This window comes from Ipomoea triloba, chromosome 3, assembly GCF_003576645.1.
Source record: "Ipomoea triloba cultivar NCNSP0323 chromosome 3, ASM357664v1".
NCBI classification, from domain to species: Eukaryota; Viridiplantae; Streptophyta; class Magnoliopsida; order Solanales; family Convolvulaceae; genus Ipomoea; species Ipomoea triloba.
In genome coordinates this window covers 1,982,207-2,003,901 of record NC_044918.1, presented here as the reverse complement: position 1 = coordinate 2,003,901, position 21,695 = coordinate 1,982,207, and the positions used below count along the sequence as shown (strand labels likewise).

At 37.7% G+C, this 21,695-nt stretch overlaps 3 protein-coding genes and 1 long non-coding RNA gene across 7 annotated transcripts; 1 reads left to right on the top strand and 3 right to left on the bottom strand.

Annotated features, from left to right (window-relative positions):
- Window positions 1–1,238: 1,238 nt before the first annotated feature.
- Window positions 1,239–3,510, bottom strand: LOC116014036. 2 transcript variants are annotated; one of them, XM_031254023.1, is made up of 3 exons: window positions 2,778–3,510; window positions 2,414–2,693; window positions 1,239–2,271 (listed from the first exon to the last, which is right to left on the bottom strand). In XM_031254023.1, exons 1-3 carry the CDS (start codon window positions 3,476–3,478, stop codon window positions 1,927–1,929), a joined length of 1,326 nt encoding a protein of 441 aa, XP_031109883.1. In that variant the 5' UTR covers window positions 3,479–3,510; the 3' UTR covers window positions 1,239–1,926. The 2 variants fall into 2 exon arrangements, with proteins under 2 accessions (XP_031109883.1, XP_031109884.1); XM_031254024.1 differs by having other exon boundaries at window positions 2,414–2,659; window positions 2,825–3,510.
- On the bottom strand, window positions 3,474–7,307 carry LOC116014037 (ras-related protein RABH1e-like). 3 transcript variants are annotated; one of them, XR_004097333.1, is made up of 7 exons: window positions 6,988–7,307; window positions 5,856–5,926; window positions 5,394–5,482; window positions 5,081–5,192; window positions 4,417–4,507; window positions 4,088–4,329; window positions 3,627–3,757 (listed from the first exon to the last, which is right to left on the bottom strand). XR_004097333.1 is itself a non-coding variant. In XM_031254025.1 (6 exons), exons 1-6 carry the CDS (start codon window positions 7,102–7,104, stop codon window positions 3,644–3,646), a joined length of 594 nt encoding a protein of 197 aa, XP_031109885.1. In that variant the 5' UTR covers window positions 7,105–7,307; the 3' UTR covers window positions 3,474–3,643. The 3 variants fall into 3 exon arrangements, 1 of the variants encoding a protein (XP_031109885.1); XR_004097334.1 differs by lacking the exon at window positions 3,627–3,757 and adding an exon at window positions 3,765–4,001; XM_031254025.1 differs by lacking the exon at window positions 4,088–4,329 and having other exon boundaries at window positions 3,474–3,757.
- Window positions 7,308–10,494: 3,187 nt separating this feature from the next.
- LOC116014038 lies at window positions 10,495–11,557 on the top strand. Its single transcript, XR_004097335.1, has 2 exons — window positions 10,495–10,978; window positions 11,351–11,557. It is a non-coding gene; the product is annotated as an uncharacterized LOC116014038 (long non-coding RNA).
- A 1,249-nt stretch (window positions 11,558–12,806) lies between these two features.
- Window positions 12,807–20,762, bottom strand: LOC116014035. The gene is made up of 7 exons (XM_031254022.1): window positions 20,511–20,762; window positions 18,954–19,024; window positions 18,572–18,660; window positions 18,256–18,367; window positions 17,600–17,690; window positions 13,839–14,516; window positions 12,807–13,700 (listed from the first exon to the last, which is right to left on the bottom strand). Exons 1-7 carry the CDS (start codon window positions 20,625–20,627, stop codon window positions 13,176–13,178), a joined length of 1,683 nt encoding a protein of 560 aa, XP_031109882.1. The 5' UTR covers window positions 20,628–20,762; the 3' UTR covers window positions 12,807–13,175.
- Window positions 20,763–21,695: the final 933 nt, after the last annotated feature.

Below are 21,695 nucleotides of genomic sequence, written 5' to 3'. Positions count from 1 at the left end.
ATGAAAAAAAAAGTATTGCTAAATTACAATGTTTTTGGCCCTGTTTGGTAAATGGTTGTTAGCTGGTTGGGTTAGAAGGTATGATTTGTTGATAACATTGGCTGATTGTAGAAAGTTGTTTGATAAATTAGCTGTTAGTTGATAGTTGTTTGGTATAATTTCTTTTCTCAAAAAGCTAATTGAAAAGGCTGCTTTGAGTAGCCTTTTGAATTTTAGCATTTTGGAGTTACAAAAACCTTATTATTTATCAACTAATAGTGGTCAAATAAGCCAAAATTGGCTGATAGGCTGATTATTTACCAGATCTGGACCTCATTTTTGACAGTCGTGGTTGTCCTCGCCGGTTGTCCGTTAACGAGGCAGCCACCGGCTGTTAAGTTTTTTTTTTTTCATTTTTTTAATTTAATAAACAAATAAAAAGTTTTTTTTAAATAATAAATAATAATAAATTGACACGTATCAAAATGTGGAAGACTTAACCTGCTATACAAGTTTGTTTGGACTCAATTGCACTATTTTACACGTTTAGGGGATCTGAATGGAGTTTTTTTTTTTTTTTACTTAGGGGACCTAATTACACTATCCGAATGACTTAGGGGGGCAATTTGACACTTTTCCCTAAACTATGCATAAAAATTATTTTTACAAGGTGAAATTAATCTTACAAGTTTTATGCTGCATTCTCTCCTTCTCCATTTTGTTGTAACTACTTCTTGCATGAAATTTGGAACATGAGAGCAAATATTCAACCCTTTTAGTTCAAACTTTATGAACTTCCATAGAAGGTAACGTTTTGCCAAGGACCTTGTAGTCCAGTGGCATCAAACCCTTCCCTTTATACGGGAGGTGGTGGGTTCGAGCCTCAGTGGGGGCAATACTGACTCTTGTGCTTCAATAGGGGTTGAGAACGTAGTTATGAACAGATACTGCATTGTAATAGAGTTAGTAGTATTCAAAAAAAAAAGAATAACTTAAAGGTTATTGTTAGAAATGAGTTACTTTTAATTAAGTTGAATTTTAGCATGTACCTTTGGATATAGTTAAATATCCAATGGTAATATCTCATTTCCTATTGGTTAGAAGATTATGCTTCCGCAATTGAAAGTGATTTATTGTAATAAAAAATAGAAAAATTTTAGATAAGGAAAATTGTGGAAAATTGTGGTGTTACACAGGGTGCGCAAGGAAGGAAAGTGAGCGGACCATCGAGAGATAGATGAACAATTTTTTTGGAGGGATGGGCGGAAAGTCAAGAGGATTTTTGTCCAACTTAGACCGAGCATTTTCACTTTCATTAAAATTTTCAAAAGACCCTATCTCTATTACAATTCGAGAGAGAGAGAAGGGGAAATAGAGAGAGGGGGAGCAAAAAACAAAACAGATCTGATCGCTCGTTGAGGGGCCTCGATCGCTCTACTATCTGATGGCATAGTAGGTGGAATGAAGTCGTTTGCTCCACGACGGGTGCGGTTAAGTTGAAAGGAACTGATCTTCTTTTTCCTCCAGGTGCGTAATAGTTTGACGTTCGGTGTTAGGTAACTGGGGAATCATAGCGTGATCCATCTCTACCAAGGCTGTAAGCTTAATAGTGGAGTCCAAATATATCTTCTGAGATCTCTAAATTGCCACTTGCACCTTTAGAGGTGACTCTTTCAATGTCCTTGACCCACTGGTGATTAGCGAGGGTAGCAGGAACGTTGACACAGGGCTCATAGTCAACCAGCCATCCGGGAAAGCCTTCCTCCTCGGGCACAAATGTAGGATCTTGGGCTAAAAGCACTGCATAAATTTCCTTCTGCATATCCTGTGCACCCGAGTGGTAGTCCTTCTTTCCGGAGTCAACTAGGTATGTTTCCCAATCGACGTGCCTAGCCACTCCATGGCTAACTCCTGTAGATGTTGGCGAGCCTCTACCATAACATCCTCCTAGAAAATGGCCAACCCCTTGTACTCGTCCAAGGCCGCTTGGCGGGAAGTAGCCACCTCCAGCATCAGCCGCTCAGCATTCTTCCGCTCCAACTCCAAGGTAGATTTCAATTGGTCGATCCGAAGGTTCAAGTCCTCTAGCATCAAACGCTCAGCATTATACCGCTCCGTGTCTAAGGTAGATTTCAATTGGTTGATCTGAAGGTTCATAACCTCTATCTGCTTGGCATGGTAAGCGGGGCCCTCCATCTGCTTGGCATGGTAAGCAAGGCCCCACTGTATGGCTTCAACGCTGTCCGACAGAAGCTTGAATTTTTGGCAAAGCTTAGCGTGAGCCATGAGGGACTACAACAAAAAGAAATCAAGATTAAAAGACTAAGATAAAAGAGGAATAGCCTTGAGAAAAGGTACTATGGTAGGAAATAGACTCCAAAAGCTTGTCAGCAAAATCATCCTCCATGGCGCGCTGGTCCCAAGAGAAGAATACCTGAGGGACTCCGGTCACTCCACTCTCCGATGGCCCAGTAGGTGAAACAAAGTTGGTCTCAAGTTGTAAGGCGCTTGATTGATCCTGCTCTCCGGTCACTCCACTCTCCGATGGCCCAGTAGGTGAAACAAAGTTGGTCTCAAGTTGTAAGGCGCTTGATTGATCCTGCTCTCCGGTCACTCCACTCTCCGATGGCCCAGTAGGTGAAACAAAGTTGGTCTCAAGTTGTAAGGCGCTTGATTGATCCTGCTCTCCGGTCACTCCACTCTCCGATGGCCCAGTAGGTGAAACAACTCCGGTCACTCCACTCTCCGATGGCCCAGTAGGTGAAACAAAGTTGGTCTCAAGTTGTAAGGCGCTTGATGTAGGTGAAACAAAGTTGGTCTCAAGTTGTAAGGCGCTTGATTGATCCTGCTCTCCGGTCACTCCACTCTCCGATGGCCCAGTAGGTGAAACAAAGTCGGTCTCAAGTTGTAAGGCGCTTGATTGATCCTGCTCTTCCTTTAGGTCTATAATAGTCTGACGTTTAGTGTCAGGTACCGAGGGAATCAGAGCGTGATCCATTGCTGCCAAAGCTGTAAGGTTGGCAACCGAGTCCAAATATGCAAGGTCCATCAGGATCTCTGAGCTGTCGCAAGTGCCTTCTGAAGTGACTCTTTCATTGTCCTCAACCCCCTGGTGCACTCCACTCTCCGATGGCCCCGTAGGTGAAACAAAGTTAGTCTCAAGTTGTAAGGCGCTTGATTGATCCTGCTCTTCCTTTAGGTCCGTAATAGTCTGACGTTTGGTGTCGGGTACCGCGGGAACCGAATCGTGATCCATTGCTGCCAAAGCTGTAAGGTTAGCAGCCGAGTCCAAATATGCAAGGTCCATCAGGATCTCTGAGCTGTCGCGAGTGCCTTCTGAAGTGACTCTTTCAGTGTCCTCGACCCCCTGGTGATTAGCAGGGGTAGTTGGAACGGTGATTCGGGGCTCATAGTCAGCCAGCCATCCAGGAAAGCCTTGCTCCTCGGGCACAAATGTTGGATCTCGGGCTTGAAGCACCGCATAAATTCTCTTCTGCATATCCTGTGCACCCGAGTGGTAGTCTTTATTTCTGGAGTCAACTAGGTACTGTTTCCCAACCGGCGTGCCCAATCACTCCATGGCCAACTCCTGTAGATGACGACGAGCCTCTGCCATAACATCCTCCCGAAAAACGATCGACCCCTTGTACTCGTCTATGGCCTCTCAGCGGGAAGTCTCCACTTTTAACATCAATCGCTCTACATTTCTCCGCTCCGCCTCCAAGGTAGATTCTAGTTTGACAACAGGAATGCGAAGCGCAACCTGAGCCATGAGGGACTGCAATGAAAAGAAATCAATATTAGTACCACTAAGACAGAAGAAAAATAGCCTTGAGAAAAGGTATTGTGGTCGGAGATGGACTCCAATGGCTTGTCGATCAGTTGGAACCAAGTGAGACAATTGGGCAAATGGTTGAGAGAAGTCGTTCAGTTGGAGACCAGGTTGACTCGGGGCAGAGGTCGGCGCAACATTGGACTTGTTATTCATAAAGGATTGGTTCCTCTTCCAGCATGAAAGGAAACTACCAGATATGTAAAGAAATAGATTGGAGAACATCCCTTAACAACTAGGAAAGAAATTGTATGCATTTATTACTGATTTGCTTACCTAGTTTAGATCAGTTTCTTGCCTTCCAAAAGGCTCAATCTTCATGTATATATACGTTGCTAGTGCTCTGAATAAGGTTAAGCTCTCTTATCGCACACAAGGCAATAAAATATTTTTTTGGCAGCATTCCAATCGATTTTTTCGATTATGTTGGCTCGCCAACTGACTACCCACTTAGTCATAAAATAAGCCGGGATAATTGAATATTTGCTCACCTTACCATCAAAAGCAAACAAGGACAACTGGTTTCATCCGGACAATAAACAAAAATTGTGAATAATGTTTCATACTAACAACCACATTAAGACCGTAAGTTAAGGTAACTTTACCTCGATATTAAATCCATCTTTAGCACTGGTTTCTATAAACATTAAACCAAACTCCCGAGCCTTGGCATCACCTTCTTCTATTGAAACTTGCCTGTTTAAATAGCAGAATCATCATCTTGCCTGTTTAAATAGCAGAATCATCATAGAATACTTCTGAGAAATGATATGGAGTATATGTTAAGAGACAAAATTAAAGATAATGTGATCAATATGTATCTTTTCTTTCAAAACAATTGCTTTGTTCTTTTAGATCAATTTTTCTAATGGAAGCAAGCAATATCATGCTATCAAATATCAATAAAAGGGAGAAGCATGAGAACAGAAAAAAGAGGTTCTAAAAAATTGAAGTTGATATCGAAAAATTAAAGAATGTCACATTTTCACAGATTTCAAATATCAATATTTAGACATAGATTGCAAGAAATTTTTCAAAAGCAAAAAAACAATGGGCACCAATCATATAAATAATAGGATATATGCAACTTTCAGTAAGGAAATCATGGCAGAATTCAAAGAAGAAAATAGAGTTAATGAAATCAAAGAAATCTCAATTTACTGACGTCCAAACAGTTCAACAACTTCAATCAAAATACAAAATAAGCACAAATCTATTTGATCATTTAGCAATAAACTTTGGAAAGATGGAACTAAAAGAGAAACCAACCTTTTATCAATAAGATCAATTTTGTTCCCAACAAGAACAATAATGACATCATTTCCTCGGTTAGTGCGTACTTCCTCAATCCATTTTGAAGTGTTCAAAAATGATTGACGGTCTACAAATGTGATGGTTTGGCTATTAACTATAGTTTGTCACATTTGATGGGTAAAATTGTACAAAGAAATAGATATGTCAATCAAAAGAAAACATTGCATTAATTAAAATTTTCTAAATTTTCCTCAAAAAATTTTGAGTAGGTCAAAAACAAGGAAATATAAAGAAATCTCCCGCATGGTCATTTCAATTAGTAACTCACTTGCAACATCATATACTATCACTGCAACAGAAGAATCTCTTACGTAACATGGGATAAGACTTTTAAACCTCTTCTGACCAGCAGTATCCCTGTATGAAGTTGGAAATGAAATGTTAGGAAGACTATGGAGTAATATTTAATTATATTTATGAACACAGGGTACACCACCAATCTCTTAATAATCAATCAGTATAAACTTTCATTTATAAAATGTATGACTATGTTCAACATGAAAGCAGAATATAAGGTAAAATTGTAAATCTTGACCATGCTAAAAGGCTTGGCAGGAACCCAAAAATAAAAATAAAACTAAAACCACACAGACACCCCCACAAAAAGAGTAACTACTAAAATACTTGAATGTCTGTTGATATTTTATTTAGCTTTTAAAATGTGTCCTGTGAAATCAACATATGTACTAACCCATATATGTTGTCTGTTAAGAATAAATGATAACCCTACCAGAATTGGAAGCGAACTGTTCGATCTTCAAGGTACACCGTCTTTGAAAAAAAATCAATTCCAATTGTAGCCTGTATGTTGTAACAAAAATGTAAGGAAGAGCTTCAAAATCGTGACAAATGTAAGTTTGAATGCGTGCACGCATATGAGTATTTATAGGTTTAAGATAACACAGTCCACCATCTTAATATTTTTTTTTAAGGATTTATTGACATTTTTGGCCCTTAGCTATTATCTTCTTCTCACATTTGATCCCTACTATTAATCTTTGCCACATTTAGTGCGCTTTTCTTGCCAAATTTGGTCTTACAAACCAATGTTTGGCAAACACGCACCAGCTATAAATGTTAATGTTAATTTTTCTCTTATCACTTTATCATACAACTTCAAAGGTCATACAACTTCAAAGGCATGTCGTCCTTCCAAATCTAAATACACACTACTGTCACTATTTTTTTTTTTAAAAAAAAATCAAAATTGAAGGATATGTAGAAAACCTAACCCTTTTTTCCTGTTGATCTACACCCAAAAATCACAAGAAGCTTCACATTTCGGGCAATTTTTGAAGTTTCAGTAATAGTAGTGTATATTAAGATCGATTTAAAAGGACAAATTTTCCCTTGAAACTTTTCCAAACAAGAATAAAATTAACTTTTCTAGTCAATTGAAAAGTATTTGATCGATAGAACCAAACGTGACAAGAAAAGCATACTTGTCTACCAAATTTGATAAGATTAATAGTTTTGGATAAAATGTGAGAAGAAGATTATAGTCGGACCAAAAGTAACAATACCTTATTATTTTGGCAATCTATCCTTCTATGGTTGTACAAACAGTAATTCAATTTGAAAAACTCGAATTCTTTCTTAACCATATTTGAGAACAAACACAGCTGAATTGGAACTCCTTGATCCGCTTAATCAAAATATCTAAATACTTCAAAATTAAACACGGAGCATACGATGAGAAAATAAGATCCACCTACATTTACGTTAGAAACAAAAAAGTATATGAAAATCTGTCCATACACATGACCTACCTTCATCCCAAGACAAGCCGGAGAATTGTTTATAACGGTGAATTTGAGAAGAAAGCATTTTAATGCGGCCATTGAAAGAAATCTAGATCATACCTTATAGGTAGTATTGAATTTGCGGCAGATGAAGCGAGTGGTAATGCTGGTTTTTCCGACCGATTCATCACCGAGTATCACCAGCTTGTGCTTGGACGGAGGCGATTCCACCGCCATTGCGTTGTGTTTCGGTTAAAATCTCTGCTTTCCTAACTTTTCTTCTCAGCGCTTGGAGGGCGATCAGATCTGGATCGGTGGAATACGAGAGAGAAGCACTGAGAAGTGAGAAGGAAGGGAGCGAAGAACGGATAAAGAAATGCGCAGGCTGCCTTTGAATTATCGTTTTATATACGTCTCTAAGATGAAACCGCCAACCACGCCCAACCACGGAAAAACCCCAAATTTTCTCGTTTTTGGAATTACTTTCCGTCGTCACATTACAATGACTAGCATGCCCTTTTCCGTTCCTTGGATGATGGATCGTTGCTTTATCAAGATCAGAGAATTGAGAGAAGGGGGATAATTTTGGTACCATCCAATTGCTACAGATTAGTTAGTTACGGAGTAGTGAGGACTAAACTTTTTAATTAATATTATATGCACGTAAATTTATATATTCATGTATGAGATTAGTTTGTTATAAAACACATCAACTTATAAGTTCGCAATACATATAAAAAGTTGTGAAGTGATATGTCAATTGTTGTAAATTTATGTAAAAATATTATTTTTTTAAAACCAATTACAAATTACCAATTAAATACTTACATTTCTCATGAGTATTTTTATAACATTTTAAAATTAGTATTAATTAAATGGAGACTTTTTATTTAAAGTTAAAAGGGAAGTTAGGAAAAAGTACAATAAGAGGGGTTGTGTGCGACTATCAAAGTATATATAGCTTTGTGGGTTCTAATTTCGATCAAGTGTTGGGGTTAGCTTAGCAATTGAGCTTTGGGCTAATATTATGTTTTGTTGTGTTGAAATAGAGAATATAGGCATGTAGAGCATGAAAGTGATTCGTTAGTAACTATTATATTGTTCGTTATAATTTGATTAGATTCTTCTTGTTTTGTTATGGTTTTTATTTATTTATTTATTTATAATTGTTGTTGAAGTAAATGAGAAACGGTTAATTTTGTAAAGTTTATTATGGTTAATGAGTTATGATTATGAATTGTTATTAATCAATGATTAACACCAAGCTACTTGAAAATTCTTGTACTAAATAAGCTAAATTTTAGGTTTAGCAATCCGATGTTTTACCAAACATGTAGGCAATAGATGATTTGGTGTATAGTGCTTTCCCAAATTCATTATTTTTAGCAAAATTTTCGAGATTTAATTCATAAGTAGTAAAAGGGAAAAAAAAATCAAAATTTCAAATTTGATTAGATAACTTTTCCCAAACAAGTACAGTATAAGATGTTGGCATTGACACAGGAGCTAAATGTATTGGTGCTGCTGCTACACAAAATTCTTAATATGATTTTCCATTGAATTTCTCCGTAGTTAATCTTTAACAAATTGCAAAATAGGAGAGGAAATATTGATCACTTCTTAATTGGCATGTGTCACAATGTTATATGAAATACTCAATATGAGATGGCATTTTCAATTGATTTTGTTTTTACTGCAAATGAAAAAGCTTAGGTAATTAAATTAAATAAATTCTTACTGCAAGTAGAATAATGTATTTAATATGTATGTGTATATTTATTTTTTGAGTTTTTGTCCAAAGATATTCCTCCCGCCGATAGCCAGAAAACTAACTTTTAGTTTCAACGGTCAACACACTAAGTGGTAGGGGACTGACTAAACGATTTGCTCCATTTACATGGGTGGGATCCAACCATTTCTAAACCATATTTGATGGAATGAACAACCTATATTGAAAAATCATAACCCACCAAATTCTTACCATTTCTAAACCATATTTGATGGAATGAACAATCTATATTGAAAAACCGCAAATTATATCGTGGACCGTGGTCCACAATTGTGGACCGCGGTCCCAAAACGACGTCGTTTTGATTAATGAAAACAGACGGATGAATTCGCGCCACTCACTTTCTTTTCATATATACTGCACTTTCTTTTCATATATACTGCACTTTCTTTTCAACACAACTGCAGTTACCTTTCAACACAACTGCAGTTACTTTTTGATATAACTACAGTTTCTTTCGATAATATAAAAACACAAATGTGAAACTGTTATTCAGTATCTTTTCATATACACTGCACTTTCTTTTCAACACAACTACAGTTACTTTTTGATATAACTACATTTTCATTCGATAATATCAAACACAAAAGTGAAACTGTTATTCAGTATCTTTTCATATACACTGCACTTTCTTTTTAACACAACTACAGTTACTTTTTGATATAACTACAGTTTCATTCGATAATATCAAAACAAATGTAAGGCTGGAATGAACTGTAGTTTCAATGAATGAACTGTAGTTTCAATACGTCTCCCACTTACTAAAACGACGTCGTTTTGGGACCGCGGTCCACGATATAAGAACGGTTGAAAAACCATAACCCACCAACAAATTTTATTTTTAAATAATACCAAAAATCACTCCACCCACAACATTATTTCCTCTTTTTTCTCCTTATTTCCCATTTTTCTACCACTCCACATCAATTATACACACCAAAACTCACTTTCCTTCTACTTTTTCGAGTGATTTCCTTTTTTGGTCCTACTTTTATTAGCCCGTTTTCAATTTTAGTCCGCTTTTGTTATTTTTGCCACATTAAGTCCGTATTTATTAAACATGTTCCAATTTCAGTTCACCGTTATTATTTCCGTTTAATAGCCGTGAACTCCAGGGTTATTTTGGTCTTTCTATCTTGTCTTTTATCTTTTAAGCTTTGCACTGCTTTGGTCTTTTATCTTCTTGATCTGACTTGTGTAGTTGTGTCTAGAATCTTGCTTGCTTAAACCATGGGTCCTACTACTGGGTTGAACAACTAGAGAGACGTGTGTGGATGGCTGCTCAATGATTGTTGTTGGAGTCATATACAGAACAAAAGTTGAAGAAGGATTGGGGATAACAACTGGATTTTGATTCCAAAAAAAATGGGTAAGCTTGCATTAATAGATACATAAGAATTGGTCCAAGCTTGAAGTGTTCAAAGAGAAATCAATAGGGGCAAAACCAAGCTTCGTCGTCGACGGAAGCGGTGTCGTCGGGGGCGGAGAAATCGACCCATTTAGGAGCATTTAAGTGTTCGAAGAGATGGTCGATTACAGCAACGTAACCTCCAGTCTCGAAATCCTGCAACGTCGTCTTCATTGTGCTTCAGAAAGGGACGTGAAGAGCTTAAAAGAGAAGAGACCAAAGTAAAAAGACAGAATCAGCCCTGCTTCCAACGGCCATTTGACGGAATACTTAACGCTGGATCAAAAGTGGAACATGTTTAATAAATGCAGACTTAATATGGCAAAAATAACAAAAGTGGACTAAAATTAGAAACAGGCCAATAAAAGTAGGACAAAAAAAAGGAAATCACTCTACTTTTTCTCTCTTTTCCTTTTCTCCTCCGCTAATTTTGGTCCATCTCCTTTCCACTTTCTTTTTCTCCTTTAATTTTCTCCTTTTTCCTTTCTTTTCTATCCCCCTTCCTCCCCAGCCGACACCCTCGTTTACTCCTTTCCTTCTCTATTTGTTTTCCCCATTTCCAGCCTATCTCATTATCTCTCTCCCTCTCGCACTCTCGTCTCCGATCTCCCTTCTCCGTCCGGTGAAACACCGTGCAGCAACAAGGCCTTCGGAGCTGGATGGTTGAGCAGTGGTGGCGTGGACAGCGGCAGCGGTGACCAATAGCTCCGGCGAGCTGAGCTACGGCGGCGGCGATCGGATCTCCCGTGGCTACAGCAGTAGACGACGGTGTGATTGAGGATGGCCGGCGAAGTTAATGAAGAAACAAAGCTTGAGGATGCGCAAAAGAATGATGTTGATGACGATTAGATGAAGTTTGTTGATGATGAGATGATAATGATGGGTTGGTGATGATGATCGATGATGTTGATCCGGTAATAATAATAATAATAATAATAATAATAATAATAGTAAAAGTAGAAATAAATAAATTAGATTTTACAAATCTTTAATCATTTACAAATTTTGATTGCATGGTATCATAGTCCCCATCTGTGGGGAATGAACCCACGGCCACGTGGTTAAAAGCCACGCGCTCTATCACTGTCCACTGAACTAAGATTTTTTTGCCAAAGATAAGTGGCACCTGGTGTCCCGGTTAACACTCTCACATGAATGATGAGAGTGGGTTCGAGCCTCAGTAGATGTAACTGTTGACTCGTTGTGCTTCCGTAGATACTACATTGTAACAGAGTCAGTAGTACTCAAAAAATAAATTAGATTTATTTTTTTGCATTGGTTCACAGTTTCCTATCAAGGAGCTGAGGTAGGAGGCTATCAAGTGTTGATGTGAATCTTGACTTCATTGGTAAGATTAATGTGTGTGTGTGTGTGGAGATTTGGAAGTGCATACATACATAGTATGTTAATTATATTGGTATATTTTTGTGATATTATAAATATGTTGTATATATTTTGATAAGTGTAAAAGTGTTATACATTTTCGAAGAAAATATATTTTAAGAAATATATATACTTAAAAATTTAAAAATTATATATATATATATATATATATACATATACAGAGAGAGAGAGAGAGAGAGAGAGAAATTATGTATTTTGAAAAAATAATGTATTTTGGAAAAGTATATAATTGAAGAAATTATATATTTTGAAGAAATAATGTAATTTTGGAAAAGTATATATTCAGAGAATAATTATAAAATTTGGAGAAATCACGTATTTACTATTTTAGAGAAAACATACTAACTATTGAGTAGTAGTTAGAAGAAACATATCCTACCTACTTAGATCATTTACTATCTATTGGGTTTGGAAACCTCTTGCGGTGGTACACTTAAAATTTTAGTTCATTTCCATTAAAATGAATTTTTTTGCGTAGTATTCAGTTGAATGATTATAGTTCACCAGGGCTTATTCATATATGACCATGTCCCATTGAAAATGATTTAGAAAAAAAATACTATATTCTTCATATTTATTGAAAAAAAATGAATATTTGAAAAGAATAGTATTTCTCCATATTTATCAAAAAATTGATATTTGAAAAGAATAGTATTTCTTCATAAGAATGATTTTTGAAAAGAATAGTATTTTCCATATTTATTGAAAAATGGATTTCGAAAAAGAATATTATTTTAAAAAGCTATGGAATAACCCTAATTTGGGAAAATTACTTTTCTTCTCCCATTTGGGAAAATTACTATTCATATAGTTGATAGTTGTGATGAAATGTTCTGAAAATTATGTTTTAAAGAGATTATTGAAAGCGCTTTATGGCTAAACTATAATCTTATTTTTCTCATATATATACATTCACATATTGAGAATCTTAAATATCATAAACTATGCGTAAAAATTATTTTTACGAGGTGAAATTAATCTTACAAGTTTTATGCTGAATTTGCGTGTTTCTTTGTTTCGTTCTCTCCTTCTCCATTTTGTTGCAAGTACTTCTTGCATGAAATTTGGAGCATGTAAGCAAATATTCATCCCTTAGTTCAAACTTTGGAGTTTTAGATAACTTAAAGGTTGTTGTTAGAAATTGGTTGTTTTTAATTAAGTTGAATTTTAGCATGTGCATTTGGATATAGTTAAATATCTGAACGTGGCGATAATATCTCATTTCTTATTGGTTAGAAGATTATGTTTCCGCAAATGAAAGTGATTTATTGTAAAAAAATAGTGAAATTTTGGATAAGGAAAATTGGGATGTTACACGAGGTGCACAAGGAAGGAAAGTGAGCGAACCACGATGGATCGGACACAATTAAGCCCCGATCATTTTCACTTTCATTAAAATTTTCAAAAGACCCTATTTCTATTACAATTGGAGGGGGGAGGGGGGGGGGCAATTTTTATTTAAAAAAAAAAAAACAAAACAAAACAGTTCTGATCGAACACAATTAAGCCCTAGATTGAGGGGCTCCGGTCGCTCCACTATCTGATGGCCCAGTGGGTTGGACGGATTTGTTTGCCCCACAATGGGTGCGATTAAGTTGCAAAGAACTGATCCTCTTCTTCCTCCAGGTCCATAATAGTCTGACGCTCGATGTTAGTAGTCGAGTCCAGATATGTCTTATGAGATCTTTAAATTTCCATTTGCACCTTTTAGGTGACTCTTTCAGTGTCCTTGGCCCCCTGGTGATTAGCGAGGGTAGCAGGAACAGTGACCCAAGACTCATAGTCAACCAGCCATCCGGGAAAGCCTTCTTCCTCAGGCACAAAAGTAAGATCTTGGGCTAGAAGCACTGCATAAATTTCCTTCTGCATATCCTGTGCACCTGAGTGGTAGTTCTTCTTTGAGGAGTCAACGAGGTACTGCTCCCCAATCGACGTGCCTAGCCACTCCATGGCTAACTCCGGCAGATGTCGACGAGCCTCTACCACAACATCTTCCTGGAAAATGGCCAACCCCTTATACTCGTCCAAGGCCGCCTGGCGAGAAGTAGCCACCTCTAGCATCAGCCGCTCAACATTCTTTCGCTCTGCCTCTAAGGTAGATTTCAATTGGTCGATCTGAAGGTTCAGGTCCTCCATCTGCTTGGCATGGTAGGTGGGGTCCCACTGGATGGCTTTAACTCTGCCCAAGAGAAGCTTGACTTGTTTGCAGAACTCAGCCTGGGTTATAAGAGACTACAACAAAAAGAAATCAAGATTAAAAGACTACGATAAAAGATGAATAACCGAAAATGTACCATAGTAGGAAATGGACTCTAATAGCTTGTCTGCAAGATCATCCTCCATGGCACACTGGTCCCAAGGGAAGAGTACCTGAGGGACTCTGGTCACTCCATTCTTCGATGGCCCAGTAGGTGAAAAGAAGTCGGTTGCATCGCGGTGGGTGTGATTAAGTTGCAAGGCGCTTGATTGATCATCTTCTTCCTTTAGGTCCGTAATAGTCTGACGTTCGGTGTCGGGTAACGGGGGAACTGGAGTATGATCCATCACTGCCAAAACTGTAAGGTTAGCCGAGTCCAAATATGCAGGGTCCATCAGGATCTTTGAACTATCGCCAATGCTTTCAGTGTCCTCGACCCCCTGGTGATTAGCGGGGGTAGTAGGAACGGCGACTTGGGGCTCATAATCAGCCAGCCATCCGGGAAAACCTTGCTCCTCGGGCACAAAAGTAGGATCTCGGGCTAGAAACACCGCATAAATTCTCTTCTGCATATCTTGTGCACTCGAGTGATAGTCCTTATTTCTAGAGTTGACCAGGTATTGTTTCCCAACTGATGTGCCCAGCCACTCCATAGCCAACTCCTGTAGATGACAACGAGCCTCTGCCATAACATCCTCCCGAAAAATAGCCGACCCCTTGTATTTGTTTAAGGCCTCCTGGCAGGAAGTCCCCACCTCTAACATCTGCCGCTCCACATTCTTCCGCTCTGCCTCCAAGGTAGATTCTAGTTTGATGACTTGAATGCGAAGCACGACTTGAGCCATGAGGGACTGCAACGAAAAGAAATCAATATTAGAAAACTAAGACATAAGAAGAATAACCTTGAGAAAAGATATTGTGGTAGGAGATGGACTCTAACAACTTGTCGGAGGGAGTTTCCTCCATAACACGTTGGTCCTAGGGGAATAGTACATTCTCCACCCAATCAAAAACTAAGAACTTCCCCTTGATGATGGCCTCCTCGAACCTGAACTCTAAGGCCAACTCGATCTTCTTGGAGGCAGAGGCATCGGATGACTCAATTGGCGAAGGCAGTCTGGCAACTCGCAGCGTGGTCGATTTCCCTCTTCTTTTCAGCTTTCGTTGGGACAGCGATTGGCGACCTCCTAATAGCCAAGGGAACGTTAGGTTGAGGCGATGGAAGCGGATGGACCCTTGCTAGCTCTTATCCGCAACGGAGGCCCGACTCTTGAAGCAATATTAGAGAAAGGCCCGACAGTCACCCATTTCAATTGGCTAGGCTAAAGGACTAGTAGTTGGAGTAGTCGGGTGTTTGGGGTAGTCAGTCGAAACATCCCCAGTCGACTCGTTATGCTCTTCATCGAAAGAAGACTCGGCGTCGTTGCTTGAAAATGAAATATATGAAGTTAGAAGCAGAGTCAAGGAAAAAAGGGTTGATTCGACCTGTGGTAGTAGACCTTTTGGCAAGAAGTTGGCCCTGTCAAGGGCCTTCAGTTGCGAACAATGGCTTGCCGAGACAGACACAAGCTTGAGGAGGAAGGCGACTGATATTGATATTTCTTGGTCGCAAGCGGGTTTCTTAGTTAGAAGAAAGAAAGAAGTCCACCAAGCTTGCGAAAAGCTGAAAGGCTCATGGAGCACAACTAGTTGGATGAAAAAGAATAATTGCCCGCTTAGGGGACCAAAAAGAGCTAGAGGAAAAAAAAGGCATGGATTGCAGGAAGCTAAGTGCCTCGTACTTAGTCCGAAAGTAGGAGAGGAGTTGGTAAGAGTTGGGGACCAGTTGACACAACAAAACCCCAAAATAACCTTAAAAAAGTGAGGAATGTATGTAGAGGGGCTCGAAACCTATATCAAACGAATCAGTAATGGATCCCAATGTAACTATTGGGATGAGGGTTGGAAATGTAGTGATCCCTGGCGGCGAGAATGGTGGTGGAAAGCTCCATGAGCGACTTCATTAGATTGAGGTTGATGGTGGTGAGAAGTAGAGGTCGGGGTGGAGTTTTCAGTAATCACGATACGATTGGAGGGGAGAGTTGGAAGGTTAGATATCGAAATGAAAGGAAAGAAACGGTAACATAGCTAGAAGAAAAAGACGAGAAGTAGACCTTGGGATGATTGAGAATGAAGACAGAGGGTTGACAGAGTTGTCGGAGTTTTGACAAGGCAACGTCGATGAACAACTCTGACAGTAAAATTTTAGCAAGGGAAAATTAGTGGTGAAAGATGTGGGTATTTATAGGAGAAGAGGGGTGAGAAGATGTTGACACGTGACGGAGATATAAGGCATTAGTAGGTGAACGAGTGAAGTGACGTGAGGCACATTTAAAAAGCTATTAGGAGTTTAATTGAAATTAATAGCGGGAAAGTAAAAAGCTGCGACGATTTTAGGCCCGAGTAACGAAAACGGTCGAGACCACAAAGAAGGGTTGGGTTCATGTCGACTAGATGCCTGAAAAAGGAGTCAAAGCTTGATTAACCGTGCCTCCTTTAAAAAGGAGTCAATAGACGATTTGGCGTTTGAAGGTCAATTAGATGCCTGAAAGAAAAGTCGACGCTTGGTCAACACGCCTCCTTGAAAAAAGTGTGGATATACAAATTGGGGTTTAAAGTCGACTAGAGGCCTGAAAAATGAGTCGGTGCACGATCAATCACACTTCCTTAAGAAAATGAGTCGATAAACAGTTTGGAGTTTGAAGTTCGACCAGATGCTTGAAAAAGGAATGGGTGCACGGTCAATCATGTTCGTCCTTGAAGGAGTCAATAGAAGGTTTGTAGTTTGAAGGCCGAGCAGAGGCTTGAAAGAGGAGTCAAGACTCGATCAAGCGCGCCTCCTTGAAATGGAGTTGATAAACGATTTGAAGTTTGAAGATCGAGCGTAGTCGACATTCGGTCAATCGCGCTTCCTTGAAAAAAGAGTCGATAGACGATTTGAAGTTTGAAGGTCGACAAGAGGCCTTAAAAAAAAGTCTAAAAACGCTCAATCAACCACACCTCCTTGAAAAATGAATTCTTGAAGGTTTTGGAATTTCAGGTGTGAGGGCTAAACCTTAAGAGGATTAGAGGTGTGATAACTAGGCAACTAAGTGAGGGACTAGATGAACCCAGTTAGGTGTGATAATTAGGCAACTGACCGATGTAGAAGGAAGGAATCGAGGTGCGCATGGCAGAGGAATCAAGCGGGGGACGGGGGAAATCATAGGAATCGAGCAAAGGGGCAAGGAGTTGGGTGGATGAGAAGGGGAGTCAAGCAACTTGATAGACGAGTGTAGGTGTTAAGCGGCTAAACGAATGAGTAGGGGAGTCGTGCGGGTGGCCGAATGAGTAGTGGAATCAGGCTGGATGGATGAGTGGGGGAGTTCAGTGGCCAAATCGACGAATATGGTAGTCAGGCAAATGGATGGACGAGATCTAGGCGGATGGAATGATGAGTATGGTAGTCGAACGGATAAACGGACAAGTAGAGGAGTGAAACGAAGGATCGAGTGAAAGAATTAATCAGATAACCAGGTGAGACAATTGGGCAGATAGATGAGAGAAATCGTTCAGTTGGAGACTAGGTCGACTCGGGGCAGATCGGCGCGTCATTGGAAACTACCAGCGTAAAAGGAAACTACTAGTATGTAAAGCGATAGATCGGTTTCTTGCCTTCCAAAAGCTCAATCTTCATGTATAAATACATTGCTAGTGCCCTAAACAAGGTTAAGGGCTCTGATCGCACACAAGGCAATAAATTTTTGTTTTGGCAACATTCCAATCAGTTTTTTTATTATGTTGGCTCACCAACTGACTACGTAGTCATAAAACCAACCGATTTCATTCAAACATTAACGGAAATTGTGAATCATGTTTCATACTAACAACCACATTAAGGATGTCATAACTTTACCTCGATATTAAATCTATCTTTAGCACTAGTTTCTATAAACATGAAACTGAACTCACGAGCCTTGGCACCACCTTCTTTTATTGAAACTTGCCTGTTTAAATAGCATAATCATCATAGAATATTTGTGAGAAATGATATGGAGTATATGTTGAGAGACAAATTTAAAAATGATGTAATCAATTTGTATCTTTTCTTTCAAAACAATTTCTTTGTTCTTTAGATCAATTTTTCTAATGGAAGCAAACAATATCATGCTATCAAATATCAATAAAAGGGAGAAAACATGAAAACAGAAAAAAGAGGTTCTAGAAAATTGAGGCTGATATCAGAAAATTAAAGAATGACACATTTTCATAGATTTACACTTAATATCCAAGGTGCATTTGTGTTTTTCAATGTTTAGACATAAATTGCATGAAAATTTTCGAAAGCAATAAAACAATGGGCACCAATCATATAAATAATTAGATATATGCAACTTTCAGTTAGGATTCAATGAAGAGAACAGAGTTGATGAAAATCAAAGAAACCTCAATTTACTAAGGTACAAACAGTTCAACAACTTCAATAAAAATACAAAAGAAGCACAAATCTATTTCATCATTTAGCAATACACTTGTGAAAGATGGAATTAAAAGAGAAACCACTGACCTTACCTTTTATCAACAAGATCAATTTTGTTCCCAACAAGAACAATAATGACATCATTTCCTCTTTCAGCCTGTACTTCCTCAATCCACTTTGAAGTGTTCAAAAATGATTGACGGTCTGCAAATGTAATAGTTTGGCTATTAACTATGGTTTGTCACATTTGATGGGTAAAATTGTACAAAAAGATAGATATGTCAATCAAAAGAAAACATTGCATTAATTAAAATTTTCTAGATTTTGTCCTCAAAAAATTTTGATTAGGTAAAAAATAGAGAAATATAAAGAAATCTCTTGCATGGTCACTTTAACTAGTAAACTCACTTGTAACGTCATATACTATCACTGCAATAGAAAAATCTCTTATGTAACTAGGGATACAACTTCTAAACCTCTCCTGACCAGCAGTATCCCTGTATGAAGTTGGAAATGAAATGTTAAGAAGACTATGGAGTAATATTTAATTATATTTAAAACAAATTTTAAGGAATAATCAATTAGCATGAACTTTCATTTATATGTTCTCTTCCGTTCATTCAATATAAATGTATGCCTATGTTCAGCAGGAAAGCATAATATAAGGTAAAATTGTTAATCTTGACCATGCTAAAAGGCTTGGCACGAACCCAAAATTAAAAATAAAACTAAAACCAACATATGCACTGACTCAAATATGTTGCCTGTTAAGAATAAATGATAACCCTACCAGAGTTGCAAGCGAACTGGTCGATTTCCAAGATACATTGTCTTACTTAAAAAATCAATTCCAATGGTAGCCTGCATGTTGTAACAAAAATGTAAGGAAAAGCTTCAAAATCGTGACAAATGTAAGTTTGAATGCGTGATTTTGAAGTGAGTCTTCATGGGTTTACGACAACACAACCCACCATCTCAATACTTTTTTTTAGGAGTTATTGCCATTTTTGGCCATTAGCTATTATCTTCTTCTAATTTTTCTCTTATCACTTTATTAGACAACTTCAAAGGCACGTCATCCTTCCAAATCTAAATACACACTACTATCATTATTTCAAAAAAAAAAATCTAAAATTGAAGGAAATGTAGGAAACCTAACCCTTTTCTCATGTCGCTCTACACCCAAAAATCACAAGAAGCTTCACATTTTGGGCAATTTTCAAAGTTTTAGTAATTGTAGTGTATATTGAGATTTGAAAAGACAACTTTGTCCTTTAAACTTTTTCAAACAAGAATAAAATTAAGTTTTCTGGTCAATTGTTGAAAAGTATTTGGTCGATAGGACCAAACGTGACAAGAAAAACATACATAGTACTTGACTACCAAATTTGATAAGATTAAGGCCCTGTTTGGTAAGGCTATTTAGGTTAGAAGGTATGATTTGTTGATAATATTGACTGATTGTAGAAATTTGTTTGATAAATTAGTTGGTAGTGGTGATAGCTGTTTGGTATAATTTCTTTTCTCAAAAAGCTAATTGAAAATGCTACTTTGAGTAGCCTTTTGATTTTTAGCATTTTGGAGTTACAAAAAGCTTATTAACCAAACAACTAATAGTGATCAAATAAGCCAAAATTGGCTTATAGGCTGATAATTTACCAAACAGGACCTAATAGTTCTAAATAAAATGTGGGAAGAAGATTATAGTCAATGGACTAAAAGTATCTGTTCATAACTACTTTCTCAACCTATTGAAGCACAAGAGTCAATATTGCCCCCACTGAAACTCGAACTCACCACCTCCCGTATAAAGGGAAGGGTTTGATGCCACTGGACTATAAGGTCCTTGGCAGGTAAGTTTAACTACTTAGAATTAAATAAGCATCATTTGTTGAGAAACTAATCTCATACTCCGCAAATCATATGCAAGTACACCACAATTACCTAGCTAGTTGCATGTTTAAATTCAAACATTTCAAAATAATCCTATATAAAAATATATAATGTATTGATTTGGCAATTGGCAATCTATCCTTCTATGGTTGTACAAACAGTAATTCAATTTCAAAAACTCGAATTCTTTCTTAACCATATATGAGAACATACACAGCTGTAGAGGAACTCCTTGATCCGCTTCATCAAAATATCTAAATACTTCAAAATTAAACACGGAGCATACGAGAAAATAAGATCCACCTACATTTACGTTAGAAACAAAAAAGTAAATGAAAATCTGTCCATACACATGACCTACCTTCATCCCACGACAAGCCGGAGAATTGTTTAAAACGGCAAATTTGAGAAGAAAGCATTTTAATGCGAGCATTGAAAGAAATCTAGATCATACCTCATAGGTAGTATCGAATTTGTCGAACATGAAGCGAGTGATAATGCTGGTTTTGCCGACCGATTGATCGCCGACTATCACCAGCTTGTACTTGGCCATAGGCGATACCACCGCCATTACGTTGTGTTTCGGTTAAAATCTCTGCGTTTCAAACTTTTCTTCTCAGCGTTTGGAGGGCGATCAGATCTGGATCGGTGGAATACGATAGAGAACTGAGAAGCACTAAGAAGGAAGGGAGCGAAGAACGGATAAAGAAATGCGCAGGCTGCGCTGCCTTCGAGTTATCGTTTTATATACGTCTCTAAGATGAAACCGCCAACCACGCCCAACCACGGAATTGAAAAATCCAAATTTTCTCGTTTTTGGAATTACTTTCCGTCGTCACATTACAATGACTAGCATGCCCTTTTTCGTTCCTTGGATCGTTGCTTTATCAAGATCAGAGAACTGAGAGAAGGGGGATAATTTTGGTACCATCCAATTGCTACAGATTAGTTAGTTACGGAGTACTGAGGACTAAACTTTTTAATTAATAGTATATGCACGTAAATTTATATATTCATGCATGAGATTAATTTGTTATAAAACACATCAACTTATAAGTTGGCAATACATATAAAAAGTTGTGAAGTGATGTCAATTGTTGTAAATTTATGTAAAAATATTTTTTAAAAAAACAATTACAAATTACCAATTAAATACTTACATTTCTCATGAGCATTTTTATAAAATTTAAAAATTAGTATTAATTATTAAATGAATACTTTTTATTTAAAGTTAAAAGGGAAGTTAGAAAAAAGTACAATAAGAGGGGTTGTGTGCGACTATCAAAGTATGTATAACTTTGTGGGTTCTAATTTCGATTAAGTGTTGGGGTTAGCTTAACGACTATGCTTTGGGCTAATATTATGTTTTGTTGTGTTGAAATAGAGGACAGATATAGGCATGTGGAGCTTGAAAGTGATTCTTTAGTACGTAGCTATTAGGGGATCTCGCATGCACGGAGAAAATGATAAAGACCCCGTGTTTGAATATTATTAGTGATATTCGTGAGTTGATTAGGAGAGACTGACATTATTACAGTCTATGACATATTCATAAAGAGGCAAACTTTCCTGGTAGCTAAATGAAATACATGTAATAAGGGAACAATTTGGGTTGCGAGTTATAGAAAATTCACCAAAC